General features: G+C 40.8%; 1 protein-coding gene across 1 annotated transcript in view; it reads right to left on the bottom strand.

Moving 5' to 3' along the window:
- Positions 1-1,460: 1,460 nt before the first annotated feature.
- FBXL4 (F-box and leucine rich repeat protein 4) overlaps positions 1,461-25,136 on the bottom strand; it is a 56,839-nt gene continuing 33,163 nt past the window's right edge. The window contains exons 7-9 of the mRNA XM_077303670.1: positions 20,051-20,122; positions 17,808-18,120; positions 1,461-11,195 (exon numbers count right to left, since the gene is read on the bottom strand). Coding sequence (XP_077159785.1) covers positions 11,032-11,195; positions 17,808-18,120; positions 20,051-20,122 — 549 coding nt within the window. The 3' untranslated portion in view covers positions 1,461-11,031. The remainder of the gene's footprint in view (positions 11,196-17,807; positions 18,121-20,050; positions 20,123-25,136) is intronic.

Here is a 25,136-nt window from a genome sequence, read left to right as displayed (position 1 = left end):
TCTCAACCCCCCTCTTCCCCCCACCCCCTCATGACTCAACCCCCCACACACCCAGCAGAACTTTCCCCCCTTCCTTCCACCCCTGCCCCGTCCCCTTTAATGGCCCCCGGCTACTTGCTTGCCTGCCTTCCTTCCTCCCAGAATTAAATTTCTCCCTTCCTTCCTTCCTTCCTTCCTTCCTTCCTTCCTTCCTTCCTTCCTTCCTTCCTTCCTTCCTTCCTTCCTTCCTTCCTTCCTTCCACCCCGCTAGCGCCCGTTGTATTTTTTGTACAGTGGGCTTAATATCTAGTTTTAACAAATAATGTAATAATGGTATATAATTTGGATTTGTTTACAATTCTACTATCCTTGGATAACAATTATTGGACAGGGCCTATGAAAGCTACCCTAGGTCAGTGGTTCTCAACCTTCCTAATGCCGTGACCCTTTAATACAGTTCCTCATGTTGTGGTGTCCCCCAACCATAAAATTATGCAAGTGTTCTTTCACATAAATTAAAGTGAAACTGACCAGTGGCGTGAAGATCCATTGTTCATGATTGTATATAAAATGTTTTTTTTTCCTGGGGTTTCTCAGTTCAGTTCTTCCTCTTATCCCACCCTGCTGGTCTCACTCTTTTAAGCTGCTCCAGACAGATGAATGCTCTATCTTGATCTACCCCGCAAGGCTGTTATGTGGATGGCGCTCCCCCCAGCAAGCTGCTTGCCCTGCCGCGACCCCCCGGTTGAACTGCCCGAGATGAACTGATGGCATCTGATAGACCATTGGTTTTACTAACACAAGAAAAAATTCAGCCCAAGATTCAGATCTCAGTACTTTTAATCTTCCTCAGCATGTGACATACTTGCATCAGTCATCTGGGATGATATGAACAAATGTTCTTAGTCTTTCTCCCACCAGGTTCATTGTGGTGTACCTCTTCATTTCCAGAAGACCTGTGTATAACAATAATTCATAACCTTCTCTGGTATATATTATCATAATTTTCACATACCTTCAAGCATGAGTTTGACCTGAAAGAGCACACTCTCACATTAAGGAGATAATGTAAAAACTACATTATGAAGAAATCAAGCTTGATTGAGATGGAAGGATTGTGGGTTTTGTGTTTTTTTCTTGAGTGGTGAGAAAATGGCATTACTGAGGGCTTCCCTACAGTTTTAAACCAACACAAGCTCTTTCAAGTACCAATTCAGAATGTGGCCCCCTTTCTTTCCCGTTAAAAAGAAAAAGTACCATATCAGAAAAATGACCTATATATTTTATGTATGTTCTACTCTATATTTGGCATTATTATTCCAAGTGCCATTATTATCTACTCAAAGTCAGCCAAGAAGTTAATCAATCCTCAAGTGCAATTAAGCAGCAGGAAAAAGTAACAAGTTTTAAGTAACAGTGATTCTTTGTGAATGAAGGACATAAAACAAACCAAAAAAAGAGAATGATGAACAATATTTATGTTGAATAATCAATTTTTAATTCAGTTAAAATTTTCTTGCATCTCTGTTAAGCATACACTTTTTAAGGCAAAGGAAAACAAAGCTTATGTTCTAAAATATGTAACTTTCTGAAATGAACTTTGTGCAAAATTTTCAATGCAGCGGAAGAAAATGCAATAGAGCACCAAAAGAGCTCCTACATACCTACTATTAAAGCCTCAACACTGTAGTAATACACCACTTCTTTTCCTGCTAGTGCAGAGATAAGACATAAAGAGCGGTGTAAAAGGACTTCCATAAGTCCCTCAGGACTACGGCATGTTCACATCCCCTTCCCTCTCTTCCTGCTCACAAAATTCAAGGGAGCCTTTGAAATGATGATGCATAAGGAGCTAGCAGTAAAAACTGCAAGAGCACTTACAGTATACAAAAGATCTTAAGATCCTGACCCAGAAGTGATGAACATGGTCTTTTCATCTTATTGGCTATACCTTCTTATAGGCGGTCTTCCTTCTAAGTTCCATCACATTCCCTGCAATGTATTCCATATTATTTACTATACCTTGCCTTTAGTGGTCCTTTCAAATAACCCAAGGCAACAATTACAACTTAATCAGAATATATGGGTAACAGTGCACAGTATTTGACAAGCCTTCAAAATCCCAATTATTGAACAAAATGTCCAAATAAAGCATTAAGAATCACAAACTTGTCCCAGAAAGAATTGGTCTAAAATCTAGAGAGACTGATCAGTTGGTCTGACTTATAAACAAAGTCAGCTACATTGAAAACCAGAACAGATTTTTTCATTTATTTCAGTGGTATTCAGCAGTTCCAGACTCCTTAGACACAGTAACAATTGTAACAATGGAAGACAGAAATCATACCACCATAATCATAACAAATAACACCCTAGCTACAATTGGAAACATTAATATATTTTTGCCTAAAGAAAACATTACATTGCACACCCTGAGCTATATTATCCTATAAAAATAAGGCATATTCTTAAATTTTGAAATGTGTAAACATATATAGCCCAAAGGAGCACTCCTTTGTAAAAGATATGTACATATATAATTTTAAAATACAATGCATATATATAATTTATAAAAGCACTTAAAATATTCAAAATATAACCAGTTCTACGGAACTAGAACAAATTTCTGTTTCAGTGAGATGTTTTGATCGAAATATTTTAAGTTTAATTCTGACATGCATGCCCTGTTTATTTTAACTCCAAGACAATATGCTAGAAACCAGTATGGAAAATTTTTAGCTTAAATCTGTCAGAAAACAAAAACAGCCAAAATAATTCCTGTGAATGTGGCAACAAGTTCCCCTAGCCTGCCAGGATCAAAAGAAACCAGTGCTACTGTCTCTCTGCACTTCTTGGTTGTTTCTGGTATTTCTCTGTTCAATAACACTTATGCAATTAGGGTCATATCGAACCATGTGCAAAAGTGAGGTTTCCATGTTCTAAACAACCTGACATTACCCGCAGCTCCTTAAAAGCAAAGCTGCATGAAGGAAACGGCATGGCAGCCTTTGGTGGCAAAGGAAGACGAAAACAATATGATATTCCAGAGTGACACAAATACAGGAATTCAGATTTTTGGATTTTTACTGTTTTACCAGATCCTAGAAAAATATATCTGAAAAAAATGTTATAAAAGTAAAAAAACTGGTTTAGTAGCTTGAATACTGTATAAATACCACTAAAGTTTAAGCTTAGGATCCATTTAGAGTTAAGCTTACAAATACTTTCAAATACTCCATTCTCACAGATATCATCCTTTTCCAAGGTTTTTTTTTAAAGGTCTTTAGTGCAAAATTAGTTTTCTTGAGTGTGAGAATTCATTATCTACTTTATAAATATAAACATTTAGTTAGAAGTAAATCTCACTCGATTCAAAGGACTTACTCCCAAAAAAAGAATGTCATGGACTGCAGTCTCAAGTTAGTTAAGAAAAAATACCAGCAGAATATGGGTGCAATCCAGAAAAGGCTATATGTGCTTAAGACCCATCGCATATTAAAGAGATGCAAGTATATAACAGTGGTTCAAGTCCTATTTTCAATGGGATTGTATAGCATCCTTTGGATTATTTTCGTGTTATACAGTTAATTCAGATGTCTTCAAATATATGCTAACCAGATACAACATGCAGCATCAAAAATATAACTTCACATTAGCAAGAAGATCAATAAAATGTAGTTTCACATAATGTAATACAAATAGGAATCCTGAAATGTATCCATCAGGATGATCTATAGAAGGAGTTAATACAGTTTTAAAATACAACTGCAAATAATTTCTTCCATTCTTAACATCAAGAAAACAATCAGTATGTACTAAATCAGCACTAATATTGGTTGTAAATACTATTTTCCTCTATTTTATTAATAATTTTAAATCTGAAATCTATGCATCGAATCCAAAGTGATCCGAGTCTAGTATCTACAGAAATCATTTCATAGGGTAGCAGTGTTTCTCCAAGTTGGACTGACAACTTGTGATGACAGAACTTCTCATTTCAGAACTGGCTATGTGTTTTGCACTTCCTCACGCTCTCCCTCTTCCTAACTTCCCCCTTCTCAAAGTTACCCTGTTGGAGTGGGGAGAACAAAAGCAAGGAGTTGACAATGGCCATGGTGAAATTCCTTGGTGTCCAGGCAGAAACAGAAGCACCTGAGCATGAGTGTAATGAACTAATGCCACTGGGAAACAGCTTTTAATGGCTTCTTGGCAGTGGATGCCTTAAAACTGATGTCTTCATGCTGTGAGGTTTCTGGGACAACATCCTACCCACGCTGCAGGAGTAACTGGGGAAGCGAGAGGTTTGTTGCTGGCCTGAGTGAATAATGAACTGGTCCAAAATTTCAGTGGAGCTTCGGGCTTGGCTCACAAAGGGCTCTGATTATGAATTTCACAAGGAGTTCACTATCCTCCTTGATGACATCACTGCTTGACATCACTGTGGGTAGCTTAGCTAAACTAATGTAATAGTTAAACAAATATGTTTCAAAATCCTAATGAAGTCTTCAGAATTCTGAAAGCCAAGGACAATTTATTTTAAGTTAACAGTGAACAATCCAGTTCACTGAACAAGAGGTATCTCTTCAGCAGCAGCAGCAGAAGAGTTGGTTCTTATATGCCGCTTTTCTCTACCCAAAGGAGTCTCAAAGCAACTTGCCTTCCCTTTCCTCTCTCCACAACAGACACCCTGTGAGGTGGGTGAGGCTGAGAGAGCCCTGATAAACAAAAGTGAGAATGTATTTATTTTTTATTCAAACTCAGGAATCTGAACTTAAGAAGAGCCATGCTGGATCAAACCAAAGGCCCATCTAGTTCTGCTCACATAGTGGCCAACCTGATACCTCTAGGAAGCCCACAAACAGGAAGACTGCTGTAGCATCATCCTGCCTGTGCTCCCCAGCAACTGATTTAAAGAGGCATGCTGCTTCTGGCACTGGAGGGAAGCAGATATCCTTCATGAATTTGTCTATCCACTTTTAAAGCCTTCCAAGTTGGTGGCCAGGACTACCTGCAGTGGCAGCGAGTTCCTCAAACTAAATATACACTGTGTAAAGAAATACTTCCTTTCGACTATCCTGAATCTCCCACCTTTCAGGCCAGCATGGTGCAGTGGTTAAGAGTGGTGGCTTCCAATCTGGTGAGCCGGATTCCCTGCTCCTCCTCATGCAGCCAGCTGGGTGACCTTGGCCTAGTTACAGCCCTGATAAAGTTATTCTCACAGAGCAGTAATATCAGGGCTCTCTCAACCGTACCTACTTCATAGGGTGCCTGTTGTGGGGAGAGGAAGGGAAGCCATTTTGAGACTCCTTCTGGTACAGAAAAGGAGGGTATAAAACCTCCTTCAGTGGATGACCCCAGGCTCTAGTATTGTGGGATATGGACAAGTTTCTTGCTGTCCACTCTCTCCACACCATGCATAATTTTATATATCTCTATTATGTCTCTCCTTACTTGCATTTTTATAAGCTAAACAGCCCTTTAGAATTCAAATGGATACTCATGGGACAGCTGCTCTAGCCTGTGATTATTTCAATTGCTCTTTTTTTGCTCCTTTTCAAGCTCTACAACATCCTTTTTCAGGTGCAGTGCCCAGAACTGTATCTAGTATTCCAAGTCTGATCTTAACATTTTGCAACCATGCCAATTAGTTTTGAAACAGACAGGATCACAATTCAATACTAATGCAGATGATCCAGATAAAAGACATTTACTATAAACCATGATGGGGATTTTTTTTTCTTTGTTCTACCTATTGATATATAGTGGCAGGTAAAATATCTTTTCTTTCTGTCAATCTTGTGTGGTGAGTAGAGATATACTGCATACAGGTTGCCTGCATCATAGAGTATTCTTTAAGAATTTGAGAATGTTTGCTTGTAAAGAACCTACTGATTATTTGGAAACCAGGTTTTCACTTGCAATTAAAAGGTTTAATTTACTAATCTCTTAACTGAAGATGTTGATTTTACTAAGCGACAAAATTAATGTAAAAGAATCTTGCTTTTGAACAATTTGAGACATTATGATAGTACACGCCACAACTATTTTTGCGAATCCAGACATTCACAATTGGAAATCCATTTGCTGAATACAACTTCAATACTATCTCTTTCTTGCACTCAAGTTTTCCTCCAAGAAGCCTCTTCTGGAGGTCAAAGGATTCTTAGGAGCAAGGAAGGGCTACTGCAAGAAAAGCAAAATCAGCAGAAATTGTTTCCCCTCCTGCTCATACAAGGAGGAGAATTAAACACAATTTTGTCTGTTTTATTAACCTTCACATTGGAAGGAATAGGAGCCAGCTGATTGCTGCCAAAAACTGCAGCTCTACTTCTCTTCTGACTCAAGGGTACACGATGCTGGGAGTTCTGGGAAGAACACAGCTTCCAGCAGTTTTTAAAATACTGTGTATTTGGAGCCCAATTTGGACAAGGGGTATTAAGCCACCCCACCATGCCATTTTCTTGATCTGAAACAGCTCCAGGGGGTTGCTATTTGTCCCACTAAAGTAAACACACCAGTTCTCATATAATCCTACATATCTCCCATTGTGACAGAGACAGGTCAGAAAGAGAACCCACTTATCTCAGGCCAGGGGGTGCACCTTGTAATGAAAGCCCTGAGGAATGGCAGGAAAAGAAAGGGTGCCCAAACAGCTCTGAGAAGCCTGCTCAGGAAAGGTAAGGCAAGTCAGTCAGGCCAGGGTGTACCTTAAGGCAAGGCTTAAAAGCAGCAGCCAGAAACTGGTGAGTGGCTGATGGAATAGCAAGAAGAACTTGTGAGCCATCAGGCAGAAAGAGGGCAGTCAACTACTTACTGTATGGGGATCTGAATAAATGACTAACAGAACTGACTGGAGAGTCCAGCATGTACATGGAGGAATGGGACTGATGGGCTTTTAAGTTCTTACCCAGCTGGCTACAGGCTGCAGTTCGTAGATATCCAGCCCCGCCACACCCATGCACTGCAAACAGTAGCTCCCTGGGACCGTTTCAGGTTGGAAAAATGGCATGGGATGGGGAAGCCTTAAATCTTTCTCCATCAATCCAGGCTGTGCCCAACTTACATGATTTTTCAAAAAAAAAAAAAAAAAAGGCTGGGAGTGTGTCTGTGGAATGCCCAATACCACATGAAGTTGAGTCCTCTTTTCTCTACTGACTTCAAAAATTGCTCCATTTGTGATATGCTGCAGCTGCCCTGAGAGGTCTTTTATCTCAAAAAAATAGTAAATAATGAAACAGAATGGGATCATAAAAACTCTCACAGCAGTGATATCATGTCACTCATTTGATATTATTACTGATATATAAGGGAAACAGAAGTAGATACAGGACTGTCATTATGGGACAGTAGGTACGGGGTTGAAGTATTCCTTTGATTATAATATGCTATGATAGAATTTTATACTTAGGACTAGAAAATAAGCCCGCTGTTAAAAAATACAGCGGGCTCTAGCAGGCAGTGGGTGGGTGCGGGAGGCCGGGTAGCCTTCCCCCCCACTTCAGTGCGGGGATCCGAGCCCCCCTGCTTTAGCGCGGGGCTACGAGCCCCGCGTTTAACCCTGCGCCGCCCCCCTTCAGTGACGGCTGGCCTCGAAGCCTTTCCCCCCATGGCCGGCTCCCACCCGACTTCGGGGCTTTGGGTCGGGTCCAGGGACAGTCCTGCCGCATCCACAATGCGGCTGTCTCTGGGCCTGGCCAAAGCCCCCACCCGGATCTCACCTGACCTCAGGGCGAGCCAAGGGACAGCCCCACCAGAGGCCTCCCCACCCGGCCGGCTCCCACTGGACACCGGGGCCTCAGGGCCTACCTTGTCTCTTAGTGGCCAGCATGGGAATGGCGGCCGTGGGGTGAAGGTGGGCCATGTTGGGGGGTGGGCGGGTTGGGAGCTGCTTCGCGTCTCCCAACTGGTCAGTTCTGGGTCAAGGGGCCAATCATTGCCCCCCCCCCCGTCCCAGACAGCACCCACCCCCAAAGACCTACTGTTTTATTTATACCGCTCCCACAGATGATCAATAAATACTCAGCTGCACATCATTTTTTGGAAATGGAAAATTTACTATCATGCATATCAATTTTAAAGGAGGTATGCTGATGTAGTTAATAGAAATAAACATATAGAACCTGCAAGAACTTGCAGGTATCTCATTGTCCCTCCCCCACTGTGTCCTCTTTCTCTTTCCTGGTAGCCCATGGCCTGTCCCCTTTTTCTGCTTCTGTTTCTCCTCCTAGGGTTGCCTACCTCCAGATAGGGCCTGGAGATGTCCTGGAATCACAAAAGACCTTCGAACTAAAGAAAGTTTCCCCATTAGAGTTGCCACCTCCAGGTTGGTAAATTCCTGGTTATTTGGGGGTGGAGCCTTGGGATGGTAAGATTTCCAGAAGGAAAAAACCTCAGCAAGGTATAATACCATAGAGTCTACCCTCCAAAGCAGCTATTTTCTTCAGAGGAGTTGCTCTCTGTCATCTGGAGAGCAGCTGTAACGCCAAATGCTCTCCACCCCTGCCTGGAGGTTGGCAATCTTAGTTCCTCTGGATACACCTCCCAAAATCTCTAGGAATTTCCTAACCTAGAATTGGCAACTCTATCTCCTTCCTACCTAACAGTCAACCTACTTTTATCTGCCCTTCTGTGTTAAGCTCCACCTCAGTAGCCACTGCCTTGTAAAACTGTATCCTAGTTGTGTGGTGCCGGCCACTGAGCCAGGTCTACTTGCATGGTAGGGAACACACAAGAACATCTAGGGTTGCACTTCTCCATACTATTTCCTCTTTTTCTCCTGTGGGAAACGCCCATATCCTATCTCCCCTCCTTGTCTCATTCTCTCCTTCTCAGACATTCACCAGTGTACCTTTTAACTACTTCCCATCTTCAGATATACAGATTATTTACTTCTTTCTCCAGAGTGGAGACCAAACCAGCTCACAATATTCTCCTCTCCTCTTTTTTAACCACAAAACAACCCTGCGAGGTGAGTTGGCTGAAAGTATATCACTGGTTCAAAATCACTCAGAGAGCTTCTTCAGAAAGATGTGGATTTGAACCAGGTTCTCACAGACCCTGCTCTGAAGCTCTAACTGCTACACCACACTCACTTGTGTTGAGCTGTGGCAGGCAGTCAAGCCTAGTTGAATCAAGCAAATCACGTGGCATTAAGTCACCAGAGGTTGCTCCCAGGCCAAAACAGGGAGCAGGTTCTATCTGTTTCCAACCTCCAGGTGAGATCTAGAGATCTCCCAGAATTATACCTGAATTCTAGACACTGGTATCTGTCCTCCCCCTGGAAAAATTACTCTGGATGTAGGCTCTGTGCCATAACATCCATCTGAAGCCTTTTCCCTCCCCAATCCCTACCGAACTCCAGGAATTTCCCAACCTGGAGCTGGCAATCCTAGCCAGGTATGGCCTTCAAAGGCCAAAAGAGGTCTGCAAAGGACGTCCATCCCCCCTGCCTTTTTCCTCACATAAACCCAGCCAGGAATACTGTGGTTGCCCAGCAACAGCCACTTTAGGGTATGCATTCAGATCTCCCCAAGCCAAAAATCTACCCTGAAAATACTGGTATTTTGGGGAATATTTTGGCATCCCAAATATATCTGGATTTTCTTCGGGAAACAAAAATATTCAGGAGTTACCAGGCAGATCTGAAAACAGCAGAGAAAGAAATCTGTTTGTTGGGCTACTATGATCCATTTAAAGTTTCAAGAGACTACAGAAGACAGCCCCAGGATCAGTTGTGCCAGTGAGAAGCAGACAATTCCTGCTGACTCAGCTTGGAGCTAGCTTCCAATGCAACATGGTTTTAACCGGAGAGCAATGGGCTCCACGTGGCACAGGAAATCCCGGTTGGACTCACTTTGCCTGCATTCTGGTTTAAACCAGAAGTGAGCTTCAGGATCTGCTGCGCTGCCAGGAACATACTGCTCCCTGCAGGCTGGACTTTTCGCTGTTTTCTTCTACACAATGCTCCTGGTGGCACAGCAGTTCCTGGGGCTCACTTCTCCTGCAGCTTGGTTTAAACCAGACTACAGGAGAAGTGAGCTCAACCAGGATCTCCTGTGTCACACAGAGCCAGTTACTCCCAGATCCTGCCTGGCTGGGCTGGCTTCTTCTGCAGCCCAGTTTAAATCGAACTGCAGAAGCGAGCTCAGTCATGACGCATGAAGCACATTACTCTTGGCAGCACAGTACCTCCTGGAGCTCGCTTCTCCTGCAGCCCAGTTTAAACCAGGCTGAAGGAAAAGCCAAGCCAGCCCTAGGACTGGGCTGGCTTTTTTAAAAGCATTGTTTTTCTCAGGTCCTTTGGACTTGAAAAGAATCTGGATTTCTGAAAAATCTCAGTTCTGAATACCATACTGGTATTGGGATCTGAATTTTTTTCAGATTTGGGTAAAAATATTGTGCATGCCTACAGCCCCTGAGGGAAGCTATTGCTTCTCCTTTTATTATTTCAGCTTTTTAACCCCCCTCAATGTATTTTTTCCAGATTCACTTTTTTTCTGTGATCCCACGGCCCCAGGTTTATGGAAAGATCAGTCTTGCCTGTTCACAGGTTTAATTATTCAAAGACTGGCTGACTTTGCTATTACTCTATTAGAAGCAATTTCTTGTTTGCACTTGTAAAATCCCAAACAACTTTTTGGCTTTGTTGGTTAAACATATGTATGCACCTTAAAGGCCGAGACTAAAAAAGAAATAAAAATTAAAAATTACCTTTTATTTCTCTATTAGTCAGTATTACAAGTTTGGTACTAACATTCAAATAGCTTATTGCATCAAATACTCTTTTTTCAAGCATTTAAATATATGCCACCTTACATGATTCTTCCTACTTTAAAACAAGTCATGTCACTTACCCTGTACAGTAACTGGATACAGTACAAAGAATAATTGTCGCCCCCAACACAACTTAAATCTTTGATTCCATATTTAGCCTCCACATAAAGATGAGTTCACTTTTCCCTGTTATTCCAAGAAGACTTTTCCTTTTTGAAAATCCTCACAGGAAACAGAATTTGTGTCAAATCAATTCCATATAGCAGCATATGAACTGAGTCACTGAGTGAAACTCTTTTTGATGAACACATTAGGAAAGTTGGCATTCAGTTCTAGGACAACTCTATTATCTATTTGTGAACAGAAGGACACGTCAAGTAAGGAAAGATCTTTACAAGACTCCAGCAATTTTCTTAAGGATGCAGGGCTTACCATTCTTGTTCCTATAAATGAAAAAAGAGGGAAGGAAGAAGACCAACTGTCAGTTAAAGAGTTTAAGGAAACAGATTACAGTCTGTAATACCTAGGGAGAAAAAACCCTGCAATTTTCATATTTTAATTGCTAATTTTAATGACATTTCCTAAACCAATCAATAGTGAACCCTAATGTTTTGCTAAGATGCAAAGAAAAAATTAATTCCTAAATGCTTAAAAGTCAGCATGGTCAAGTTAGTACCCTGAAACTCAAAGCTCTGTATGCACTCAGTGTTGTAGCTCACTAGGTGGCCTTGAAAATCCATCATTTGTCATGAAGAGGCCTTGATGTTTTCCAAGACATGGCTAACAGGAGGGAGGGGGAGTTAGTTTGGGAAAACCTTTGGGAAAAGTTTGAAATACTCTTTTCATAGCAATACTTCCCAGCCTCAAACCTACTTTCCTTTGGAGTTGTTTTTAATAGTTAAGTGCTAAAGATATAGTAGCTGCAGATCTCACCAATGGTCGATTATGCTGGTCTGTTGGAAGCTAATTCAGCTGGGGTAAAAAAAAACCCAATCTGCACCTGAATTAGGTGTCCACTCAGATGCTGCTCCTTTCTCTCCCCTCCTCCCCATTTCTGCACTGCTCAGGATCGACCACAGAGTAACTTAACCTTTCCCTTGGCATATCAGAGAGTGGATTTTCTTCACTTAATCTGATGCAGATGCAGTGTCTCGATCAGATTTTCTCTCCCCCCCCCTCCCCCAGCCCGGCCATGCCTCCAGTACTGATGTTGTGCAGAGGTTTTTGTTAATTGGTGAGTTTCTGGCAGGGGCTACCTTTGATACTGTAAGCAGAGTAATCTTAAAGTTGCTTTCACTTTTGGTTTTCCATTTTAGTGTTGCATTCATTTTGTCTCAGCTTCCATGTTTTTTTCTGCTTTATTATTAAGAGTTGTGAGAAGCACGGGGCAGCATTAATGTCACAAGAACAGATGAGACCTTCTTGCCTACAGCCACTTCCTCCTCTCTTCCCCCTCCCAACATGTGCTTTAAACAGTGTTTGTGGAGGAAGAAACACTCACCAGGGCTTTTCCCCTGCCCTCTCTCCCCCATATTGGCAATTTCTTTTTTTTTTTAAGTGAGGGGGATGCATTGCACTTGGATTCCTTTCTTTAAAAAATTATTGTAAGGAGTCACTGCATTTCTTACTTAAAAAAAAAAAAGAAAAACAGAAGAGAACATTTGAGCTTATAGGCTTTAAGCTACAACATGGTTGAAGTGGCTCAGTCAGTCAGGTGCCAGTCACAGCTTTGTGAGTTTGAACCAGATGGGAGTCTGAATTTTTTCCCCACGCAGGTGTTATTTTTTTCTCTTGAAAAGTTCATGTTTTAAAAGTGGTTCATTTTAAACTTCTGACCATTTTTTTCACTTTAAAACTTCCTACTACAGAGCTTAATTTCCCATTATTGCCCAAATGTGCCACTTTCCCCCCATGTTTGTTAATACAGTGTACAATCATGGATATAACAGAAAAATGACAAGTATCTTTATGGTTACAGAGGAAATGGTAGAGGAGAAAATCCTATGCATCTATGTAGTTTCTCTTTTTGGCTATTATTGAAAATCTATTTATCTAGTAATAAATCTATTGAAAATCTAGCATAACCTAGTAATAAACCTACTTATAGCAATACAATATTGGAAGTGACATTAGAAAGAACTGTCGCTGTGGAAGGAACGGTTTATTAGATAAATGAAGAAAATGAAAGCACATAAGCAAATGTGGGAGAGAAAACAGCTTGTCCAAGATAAGCCTATTGAAATATAGCAACCATACGTTCAGTTTTGTAACACCAGGACCAAATATAAGGAATGGAATTCTATGTTGTATATAAATGGATATATAAATATGCCACATTAGTGAGAAAAAGTAGTACACATTTTAAGGGAGGGACATTCAGCTGAGTGTATTTTGGCAACTTCTTTGATATAGGCTTCTCAAGGAACGTTCAAGAGCAACGTCGACTAAACCAATTTTATTTTTCAGCCTTGTCTCACTATACAAGCATACCCGTTTTACAATGCTACCAGTTCTTAAAGTAGTTAAGAACAATTATATCGGAAAGCTTCATTAACAGTTCTTTGCATCCACAGCTTCTGAGGCTGGCAACACCTAAATGTGGGAGAGTTTAAAGAGTATTTGGTTGTTCTATGAGGGTTGCTTCTGAAAAGGAAACTCTTAGAAATTCAGGACTATACATGACTCTTTGGACTATATCTTTAATATGAGGCTTGTTTCTGTACAGAAACTGATTAACTGCATTTTGAGACTGTCAGGGAAAACCAATGATTTTGACAGACATGAAGGGGACACTTGGAGCGTTTGGCATTCCCAGAAACTGTGGGAGGTGTTTTGAGTTTATGGCATCTAAGAGACAGTTAAATATTCTTGTACAAAGGAAGAATGCGTTGTTATTCTCCTCTCATGCTCAAGTGTTTTTACATACAGAGCTTTTAAATTTGTGTGAACTTAGAATTACTGATTTTAATTCAATAGTTGGAGATAACAACTGATATAGAGTGCGTGCAGATGGCTAAACCCACCAGGTTCTTCTAAACTGTACTTTATGCTGCCTGGCTGCAGTCAAAATATCAAATGGAAGTTTATTTTTCTGGAGCATGTTTTATGCCCTTATTTAAGCAAAATCCACACATATGCTGCAATTTATATGATCACATAATGTCACTGCATATGGTATCCTCCAGGCAGGGAACAAAACTATTCTACTTTCTCATAGTATCCATTTTCATATTTTAATCACACTTGGCACCTCAAGCTTAACAAGCAAGAATAAAAGAAAGGAGAGAAAAAAGAAGAAACCCCGTCACAAGGGTCTATACTTCATTATCCAGCAGGGACAAATGTTTACTTGTAATCCTTAATAAGGTGACCAAGTTGCAGCCGTGTACACGTGACTTTTTATCTGTACCCCTCAAATCAGTTTTGGAATTGAATAGGCTCCTTTTTTCTACTGTAATAGTAAAAGCAAAAAAACCTCAATTCTTGTAACCACTTTTGGCAGTCTTAGGCTCATTAATGACAAAAGACAAACTGGACAAGATCAGTTTTCCAATACTGCCTAACAAGGAAGAGATACATTTTTAACTGTAGAAATTTAGCTCACAAAGATTTGAAGGGTCTTAATTATTGTTGTGAGTTGTCCTGAGCCCTGGAAAATATATCTTTAAAATAATACAACAAATATTTATTTATATCCTACAAATGCTAGGCCCTGAAGAATCCTACAGAAGTTTATAACACAGAAATGTCATATGTGTAAAATCGCAATTTAGAAAAGTAACAACATACCAAGATGAATGCTAATCCAGATAATTGTGTATCTTCCTGGAAAGGAAGATCTTGATTAGCTTCTTTATTTTGAACTTTGTTGCTTAGAAGCATTTCCCTTGGAAGGGAATTGCAAAATAAAAGGATTCTACTGGATTTGTAAATAGTGGGCACTTAAATAATACCTTTTATAGTTGTCAAAACAATTTTCCATCATATAAATACGAGAATTAAGTATAATACAATATCTATTTAACTCTATGCAAAGGTTTTAAAGAGCCTTATTTTGTTACTAGTTGCAAAGCCCGCTGCATGAAGAAATGCAGCATGTGCTAGTGGGAGGCAGGTTGGGAGGGAAGAAGGCCTGGGGAGGCACAGAGAGGGCTGCCGGTCACTCAGGCAGTGGCCCCTCCCCAGGCTGCAGGTCGAGGGCATGCAGGGTGTGTCGTTGGCAAGCCCCAGGCCGGCCATGGCTGACTGGGCCTCCAGCTCTGTCAGCTGTGGGATCCGTCGTCAGCGTGGACTGCTCTCCAGGCCTCACGCCACCATCCTGTGTTGAGCTCTAGCTGTGCGGCAGTGCCTTTTGAGTGTTGAGGCATCTCCGCCATTGGGAGTGTCGGCTCCTTCTCTCCAGTGTGCGGCCACAGTGTGCTGGCTCTCACCTCCAGTGTGGGCTCCCTTGTGGCGCTAGCAGTTTCTTCAGTGGAAGCCTCTCGCCAGCGCCGCCACTGCCGCATGTTGTGGGCCAGCTCCTTCCTGCCACGGCTGGCTCCCGAGAGGGTTGCCTGTGTAGGTGCCGGTCGGATTCAAACTCAGACACTGTCCGGGGGCCAAACATGCTCCACCCCCCAGGCAGTTTCAAAAATATACAGGAGAACTATGGATATGGATTGCTACATTTTGTTATGTTGCTGGTAATAATAACTGCAAGATCTGACTTTTTGATGTTTTAGAATGACTTGTGTGCATATGCCTACAAACAGAGAAGGAATGCATTACATTTTAAAAGCTAACAAGCAGCAGTTGCTGACACTGGCACAATCTCTGCTGAGACAAGTAACAAGGATGTTCTTTTTCCCCCAAGACATTTGGAAAGAGGTAACTGAGAGGAATAGTTTGTTTTCCCCCTTGCTCTCCTGTTTTGGATTTAGGTTCTGTCCCTGTTTTAACGTAAGGATATATTACTGTAAGGACTATTACTGTAGCCAAAAGAAACGAAAAGCCTTGATGGATGACTGATGAAACCTTTTGCTAACAGATGAAACACAAAAGTAAAAGATTACAGAAACAGCATCAAATGTCTAAGTGTAGCATTCCAGTGACACAGACACAGAGATACAAAAAAAGAGGTGAGAACAACAAAAAAGAAAAAGAGATTTGTTCCACAATATTTATTAAATCAAAGGAAAATTTAAAGCATGCTTAGGCATGCTAAAAGATCAGCATGAAAACACATTAAATGAACAGGAAAATATAAAGAAATATGGGAACAATACACTGAAAACCTATACAAAGGAGATTAAAGGGAGACAGATTGCCTCAAAGAAGAATTTTTTGAAGAACAACCTACAGTTTTAGAAAGTGAACTGAAAGCTGCACTGAGAATAGTTTGGAGAAACAAATAACCAGGAGCAGCTGAGATGTCAATAGAGCTATTTCAAACCACAGAAACAGAGTCCATCAAAATCTTAACAAGAATATGCCAAGAAAACAATACCCTACAGAGTGAAAATGTTCAAATTGCATTCCAGTTCTGAAAAAAGAGAGTTCAACGAGTGCAGCAACTACTGGACCATTGCGTTAATTTCTCACACTAGTAAAGTGATGCTCAAAATCTTACAAGTATTTTTACCATATATGGAACAAGAAATGCCAGAAGTTCAGAATGGATTCAGAAAATGAAGAGGTTTTAGAGATCTTATTTACGTTGGTTACGGGGGAATTCAAGAGAATTTTGACAGGACCCTGAAGCGCAATGATTAGTTTTAAAACAAATGGGCATGCCACACCATCTAATTGTTTTGATGTGCAATCTTTCGAGGACAAGAGGCTATCATTAACCAGAATGTGAAGAAATATAATGGTTTCCAGCTGGGAAAGGTATCAGACAATGATGTATTTTATCTCCTTATTTAATCGATATGTGGAAATATGATAAAAATGGCTTAGATTTTGATGGTGGAATGAAAATTGATGTAGGAACATGAACAATTTGAGATACGCAGATACCACATTACTGGCAGAAAATAATAATGACTTGAAACTACTCCTTCTGAAGGTTAAAACAGAAAGTGTATAAGCAGAATTACAGCCAAACATCAAGAAGACAAAAGAAATGGCTACCAGGAAATTACTTCAAGGTTGACAATGTAGAAATTGAAATTGTTCAACATTTTATCATCAACCAAAAGGGGGATTGCAAGCATGAAAACAGAAGGTGATTGAGCCTGGGAAGGAGCTAGAAAACATTTTATACATTTTTATTATTTCAAAAAATCCATATATGTTAGTAATCCTTTTCACATAGGCATTCCTTATTAGAGATGTTCTATAATCACTATTAACCACAGTGTCATTCTGAGTCCCAGGCATAAAATGGTAATATACAGAAGCATCTCTTCCAAAGCTCCATACAGAATGCCATACTTTAACAGAAAAGGTTTGTTTCTAAAATTAAAATACACTGGGGAAATATTTTCTTATATCCATTGCAACAGAAATGAAAATTTTATGCGCATTTCCTTATAATGATTTAATTAAAATAATATAATTTCATTTTAAAGAAAAAAACTCAGTAAAGATTTATTCTGTGATTTGTAAGAAAAAAAAACCATTTGATCTAAGTTTCACACTTTGTAAATACATCCTGTCACTTTCTCTACTAGGCCTTTTGAAAACTGGCAATAACAATTGAATGGTTTTCAGGAAACCATCATAAAACTGTACTGTCTTTTTTAAAAGCCCGGAAAAACAGCAGTGTTGGGGTAAGTAATTAGACAAATCTGTCCCTTGATTAACAATCCAGGAAATCAAAATATCTAGAGTTAATACCATAGTGCCCAACACTTTGATCTAGTAAGAAGTATCCATGCATGGACAGTGTTTTAGATACGACTATACTGTCAGAATAGGGAAGAAGGATCCTGAACCCAGTGTTTACTCAGATTCAGATTTCAGTGTTTACTCTCTTGAATACATCTTATTTTATGCAAAGTGTAATTTCAATTTCTGTTACTGGTACAATTAGCTGATTTAAAGAAGATTCAAATGTTTGTGTGGTTGCTTACCCAATATATCAAGCTGACGGAGATTATTACAGTTAGCAGCAAGTTCTTCAATATCAGAGTCACACACAGACCTGTTGGCAGTCAGAAAGAGCTTTTGCAAGTTGGGAAGTTTACGTGCAAGTTTTGCAAAGCAGCCAGTGCTGCTCTGAAGTGTAGGGCACCAGCCAAGATCAAGTTCCTCCAGCAGTGGGCAGCCAGAAGCTAGTGCTGCTATTCCATTTTCAGTAATATTCTTACATCTCCATAAATCCAATGTACGAAGCTTTTTGCATTTGGCTCCCATCATACTAGCTACTGTGTCATAGTCTTCAATCTGTGAAGAAAAATCACTCATTATTTGTATCCTCACCATGTAGTTCAAATCAATTATTTATTTAAAAATATTGTTTCCAGTTTCACATAATAGTTGCAGTTGCACATCTGAACATAAATACCACTGCCCCCCCCCAAAAATATAACTCCTGCTGAAATCAATTACCTGCGTGCCACACACAGCTTGAGACTCCCTCTTCTTACCACACCCCTATGATATGCCGAAACTCTATGTTCTATCCTGACTGTGGCTTTCAGGTAACAACTCTTCAGTAACATCATACATTTTATGGCCTTCATCCTCTGTATTTTGTTACTACACTACACAAATGGGCTCAAGCATCCGCAACAAGAAGGATGCAGCTCATTGTTTTTGAATTTCAGTTAATGGTAGATAGCAGCAAAGAAATTACCAAATTTGACTTTACTAATTTTACTTTACTAAGCTAATCTCAAGATAAAGAATCTTTAAGGTTAACACACATTATTTCTAAACTATATAAACATGTGTGTGTGTATGATTTTTATATATGAGGCCAACGTAAGTTCTCAATCATTAAGAAGTCTCACTCTTGATAGCAATCAACAGCCACTGAAAAAGAATCAGTTCCAGTGGTGGCTAGTAGCTAGAAAATAAGAAATTATCACCATTCTTGGCTGGCAACCAACTGAGAAGAAAAACTCATGCCCTTTCAGGCAAACTTCTACAGGAGGCGAATGAAGTATGGTGTGCTTCATATGATCCTACATAGGCCAGAAATGTTCAGTATAGAAAGTGATGTTAGCAGTGAATACGAACCAATGACATCACAAATTCACATTTTGTGCAATTTTCCTTTCACTTGCAGTGCAAACACAATACAAGCCAACCCACTTTGGCTTCATCCAACAGACTTTCACCAAAAGGGCATAGGATGTCACACACCACTGGTACCATATCCTCTTAGTCACCAGTTAATGAGTGTGCCCATCTACTGCTATCTGCTCCACTTTACCTGCTACCACTGGTCAATTTTAATACAACTTAACAGGTAATTCATGTGAGTAGGGAATGAATCCATATTCTAAGAGAGAATTCTAGTACTGAAACAATCTAATGCTGTAGAACAACCATCACATAAGGGATACTAACATGGCACCAAATTCTGTAGGTCAAAGGCCAAACTATCCTGTTGAGTGACACGCATGTAGTTTTCCCAACAGTTTAAAACAGTACAGTCTTAGAGATACTGCAATGTGTCCCAGACTACTCATGCAAAGGGGGCAGGAGAGAGGAGTCGGCTTTTTAAAAAGTTCCACTCTAGTGGTATTGACTAAAAAATTCCTGCCTGTAGGATACTTTCAATAATTGACTCCCACCCCTCATTCACCCACAGGTCTTTCAAAGCATTTAGCAGCCTCTGGAACGTCATTGTTAAAAACCCCAGACAACAACAACAACATCCCATTCTGAGAAAAATATACGATGACCTGATCCCCAAGAAAGTCATTTGCAGAGTATGCTCTATTTTCACAACCACTGCCAAAATTTAAAAAAAAACCTGCCATGAGAGGGAGAACACGGTGAAAACTGCTTTATTCATGTGATCATATGTGAAGATATGAATGGACTGTCCTTTGGAACAACTTCCATAGAGCTGCACTGAAAGAAACCTCTACAGTGCTTTTTCTGAGAAAGGGTCTAAAAACAAATAAAAGGTACAGAAGATTCTTCTCTTAGTTTTGCTTCTTTAGTCACAGTACAGAGCTCACACAGGATTTCACAAAGTTCATACCTCTCCAGAAACAGATCTGTAACCAGACATTCATTTTATTACTCTACAAGAAATGTTTTTGTATAATAACAAGTAATAACTTATTTCCATCCCGTAACAGAGCTGAGGCATCCATATTTGGGAATCATATGCATGCTTTGAACTTTAAGAACTTACCATTACACAACTACCCAGGCTGAGGTGCTGAAGCTCTGAACAGAAGTTCAGAATGCTGAGCACTGCTGTTTGCTGCCATTCGGGAACACATCAGAAGCAAATATAGAAAGCAAAACAAAGAGAAAGGGTCAATTAGACATTAAAGGCTGTCACTGCTTTCCCTGAAATTCAGCTCAAAACCTAGGTAACAGACACCGCAAATGCCATTTAATGAGTCCCCAGATGCTTCAACCATTGATTGGCTTAGAGTCAAGGTAATCATTACAAGCCTTTATATAATAAGTCACTCTGGATGTGGTTTTGCATGCCCTGAAGACACCTTTATTCCCATGACCTATCAGTTCATTTCCCTCAGGAAAGCTCTTAGAAGTCTGGTAAGTTCAAACAACAAGCAAGGCCAAACCAAAAACACAGAGGGCTGGTGACATCCCGGAAAAGTGCAGCATCTCTGACATTCACTGATCAGCTACAGCCTGATGGAACTGCCAATAGAGTCACACATTATAAGGATTGAGCTTGTGACTTTAATGTCACAGGATTCTCTTGCTGACAAGTATACTGACAACCATTGAGCACCATTGAGCACCTGTCACTAGACCACATACGGATGGAAACAAATATAATGTGCACTTTACAGTTCATGTGTCTGCAATGTTAAATGTGGCCACAATGATTACAGTGAAGAGCTGCATCAATTAGGCTCTACCAAAATATCCAATCTACCTTATAAAATGGTGTCTTTCGTGTCACAAGACTATTGTAATGTCATTTGTTCATATATATACTACCCCATTCAAAATTAATATTTTTCAAAAATTAAAAAACAACACACAGTTTAGCACACAGTTTAGGTTAGTTACCACTAACCCCAGATTTAGTCCAGTTGAAGGGGATTTTATATTGGGTCATCGTGTGTGTGTGTGTGTGTGTATGTATGTGTGTGTGTGTGTGTATGTATACACACACACACACACACACACACACACACACATATATAAAGGTAAAGGTATCCTCTGTGCAAGCACCGAGTCATGTCTGACCCTTGGGGTGACGCCCTCTAGCATTTTCATGGCAGACTCAATACGGGGTGGTTTGCCAGTGCCTTCCCCAGTCATTACTGTTTACCCCCCAGCAAGCTGGGTACTCATTTCACCGACCTCAGAAGGATAGAAGGCTGAGTCAACCTTGAGCCAGCTGCTGGGATTGAACTCCCAGCCTCATGGGCAAAGCTGTCAGACGGCTGCCTTACCACTCTGCGCCACAAGAGGCCCTATATATATATATGGGAGTAAAGGTTGGATCTGCAGCATTCCCCCATTGGCTCCTCCCATTTTTCCCTTTCAGAATTTCTTCTCAGAGCCCCGCCAACTACTGCAAGCAAAGGAATTTAGATATTCAAGAAGGAGAGGGTTGTGTCCAATATCACAAAATCTACCCATTTACTCCAGGGAATTATTCTCTGCTGTCTGGAGATGAGCTGTAATTCCAGGGGATCCCCAGGTCCCACCTGGAGGCTGGCATCCCTAGCCAAGAGCTAATACACGTGGATCCAATGCCAGGACTGAGCACACCCTACATAAGGATTTATTTCTTCCCAATTTCCCCTTGCCCTGGCAACTATTTCCAAAGCTGGGAAAATATATTCTCAGGTCTTGCTAGGTTTCCTAACCTCATGGGGGGTGCTTGAAGATCTCCCAAAGTTACAAGTGATCGCACAGATCATTTCCCCTGAGGAGAATTGCTGCTTTGCATGGTGGGCTTCATGACACCTGAGATGAATGCTTCCTTGTTTTGCTCAGGCAAGGTACTGAACACACAAAAATGAAACTAACTTTCTATTTAACAAGTGTTTTATTTTATTAGTGATGATGATGCCATACACATTGTATGTGACTTCCAGGGGCATGGCAGGGATGCGTCCCCAGCTGGCATCACTTCCAGGGTTACTTGAAGCCTAAGAAATATTTCCGGGGTTACTCCACAGTCAAAAGTTTGAAAAAGGCTTGTATAGTTTTGATTTTTAGTCCAGAAACACATTTTGATGGAATGGATAAAAATGACTCAGGGACCAGCAGAATTACAGAAAAAAGTTTGAAATGCCTGATTTCTAATACTGTATAAAAGTCATAAATTTGTTACACCCTACTATAAATCTGACAAGTTTTGTATATGTTCACTTGGAAGATTTATAGCATTTGTAGAAGTACCCATACTAAGAAGATACATGAAAGAAAAGCATCTGATTGCTAACCATTTGCCAAGAATCTTACTTAATCACCGTTTACCTGTGTGGCACTCCAAGCTGAAACATTTGAGCCAGGATATCTGTTTGCAATGTAATATCATGATTTGTCATGTTGTGTTGTCATAGCAACAAGAGCATGTTAAAAAATTACATAGATAATTGTGGGTACTAGGAATCTTAGTCCATTATGCATGCACAATGTACTTTCGATTCTCACTGAAGTCGAGATGTAGGGCCTGACTTCAAATACTGTGTGTGTGCATCACACCTTTCTATTTCCCCCAATTTTTCTCCTAGGAATTGCCGAGTATATATTCTACAAATCAATCAGAAAAAAAAAACATATTGTGTCATGGCACAGACATTTCCAAAAAAAAATTCTGTGGCATGGTTGGTTTATTGCAACTGTACAGTTGTGTTATGGTAGGGGTTGTTGTGTTTCTCACCTAATTTAGCACATCAAGTTTAGCGATAATCACTTTTGTGCTGGCCATGTTTTTTGAAATATAACATTCTTCAAGCTGTATTTACTTAGCAGAACGTTAGTGAAGAGTCCTCTGTGGTTTCTTATGGTGCTAATGGTTCTGATTCTGTCAAGATCTGGCGAATACTGAAATTGAGGGGATGTGGGCAAGAGGAACCACATTTCAATAATACACAGTTCTGGCCATAGTGCAAAGGGGAGTAATATGGGGAACATCAGTGGTTCTGTGCTGTATGGAGGCACCAACATGCTCTTGCTGGCATTTCACCATCACATCATGTATGGCTGGTAGGAGACTTTCATGCTGGGACGAGAGGTTGAGAGGGAACGGACCCATCATTTCAGAGAGACTAAGGCAACTTTTGCTCAAATTGTGGAAACTTTGAAAGAACAGCTACAGCTGGAGCAGATCACTATACATGAGCACATTTCAGTGGAGAAGCTTGTAGTAACTGCCATTTTTTAACATTGTCAAGCTGGGTTGGACCAGATCCCCAAAGCTACATCCTCAACCCCCCATATAAAGGGGAAAGCTACCAGCTCAGACTGGGACCAGTAGACTTAGGTTCAGAGCCTTGGCCATTCTAATAATTTGCTCTGAACAGTCTCAAGTATTCCATGGGTAAAGGTGGTAATGGTTTTCCCATGGTGTCATCAGGGAATGGCATGGATGGGTTCTTGGAATTGAGCTCTGATCTTTTATCAGCACCATCATACAACTCCAAGGCATGGGGAACATCAGTGTCAAGGTGATGAGGCTGCTTCCACCTGGATTAGATGCTGGAAGTCACCATGTTAAGAAGCCCTTCAGGAAGCAGACTGTTCAGCTGATGAAATACTGCTGAAGGAGAAGGCAACTGTTGGGTGCAGGAGGCATCAACGGGGTTGAAACCAAGGTGGCATTTGCTGCTTGTCTCAACCATCTCATTGTGTGGGGAACATCACTGGAACATCACTGGGACCTTTTCGGTCCTGGCCCCAACCTGGTGGAATGAGCTCCCGGAAGAGCTGAGGGCCCTGCGGGAATTACCAGCATTCCGCAGGGCCTGTAAGACGGAGCTTGAGGATGTGGAGACCAAATGAGCAGATTAAGCCATCGCTGTTGCCATTTTTGTAAATTATCGGATCTTATTGTTATTTTATGGTTTTAAGGGACGGGGTTATGTAAGCCGCCTCGAGCCTTCGGGGGGAGGCGGGGTATAAATATAATTAATAATAATAATAATAATAATAATAATAATAATAATAATAATAATAATAATAAAAAGAGATCCATGATGTTGAATACTCATCCAGCGAGTGTTCACTTAGCCAGTGGCGACATGACTGAAGCCTTCTTCAATATTGCCATTTTCCCCTCCCTGGCTTTGGGAGTCAGCTGGCAACAAGCCAGGCACAAGCCAGTGTTACGGCATTCTCTAAGACATAATGGGCAAGATGTACACTGGTCATTTGTCAAGAAAACCAGCTTGGTGTAGTGGTTAGGAGTGCAGACTTCTAATCTGGCAAACTGGGTTTGATTCCCTGCTCCTCCTCCACATGCAGCCAGCTGGGTGACCTTGGGCTCACCATAGCACTGATAAAGCTCTTATGACCAAGCAGTAATATCAGGGGTCTCTCAGCCCCACCTACCTCACACGTTGTCTGTTGTGGGGAGAGAAAAGGGAAGCCACTTTGAGACTCCTGGTAGAGAAAAGCAGCATATAAAAAACTCCACCTCTTCCTCCTCCTCAGCACTTTTGGGATCTAGAATTACCTGAGAAACCTTGATAACTCTTCTCTGTGGCAGACCGGCAGAAACGTAGTCTCCATGTGGGACTGCACAGAAGTCATGAACAGAAGGTTTCTGGAGTCCCCCCCCCCCTTCAAATGACCTATTATTAGCTGACTCCCTGATTTCTTTGCCCTGTTCACTCTACGGAGGAAGGGAGAGCCACTGCATTGTCAGAGGGTTAATCAATAAGCATGGCCGTAACCTTTTCATGAAGACGTTTTGTGGCCCTAGGATTACCCTACTCCCTTACATTTGAATAGTTGTAGCAGTTTTACCATCACAATCCACACAGACAGTGCCACATTTTAAGGAAAAGCATGGCTAGCCCATTCTGCATGTGGGCATACACCAGTTAAGGATTGATGGCCATTGCTATACTTGATTGGTGGAACCCAACCCAGTGCTAGCCTTTACCCCCTATCAGAGCTTGCAAAGAGACTCTTCAGGGAGCTGGAGTACATGTAGCCAAAGAATTTCAACACACTACTATCTCTAGAAAAACTTTTAAAACTTTCTTGGTCAATAATCCCCCCCCCTGTGATCCAAGACTAGCAATAGTTTTATATCACTAAACTTATTCTGT

This window comes from Paroedura picta, chromosome 1 (assembly GCF_049243985.1).
Source record: "Paroedura picta isolate Pp20150507F chromosome 1, Ppicta_v3.0, whole genome shotgun sequence".
Lineage (NCBI taxonomy): Eukaryota > Metazoa > Chordata > Lepidosauria > Squamata > Gekkonidae > Paroedura > Paroedura picta.
This window is presented reverse-complemented; position numbering and strand designations above follow the sequence as displayed.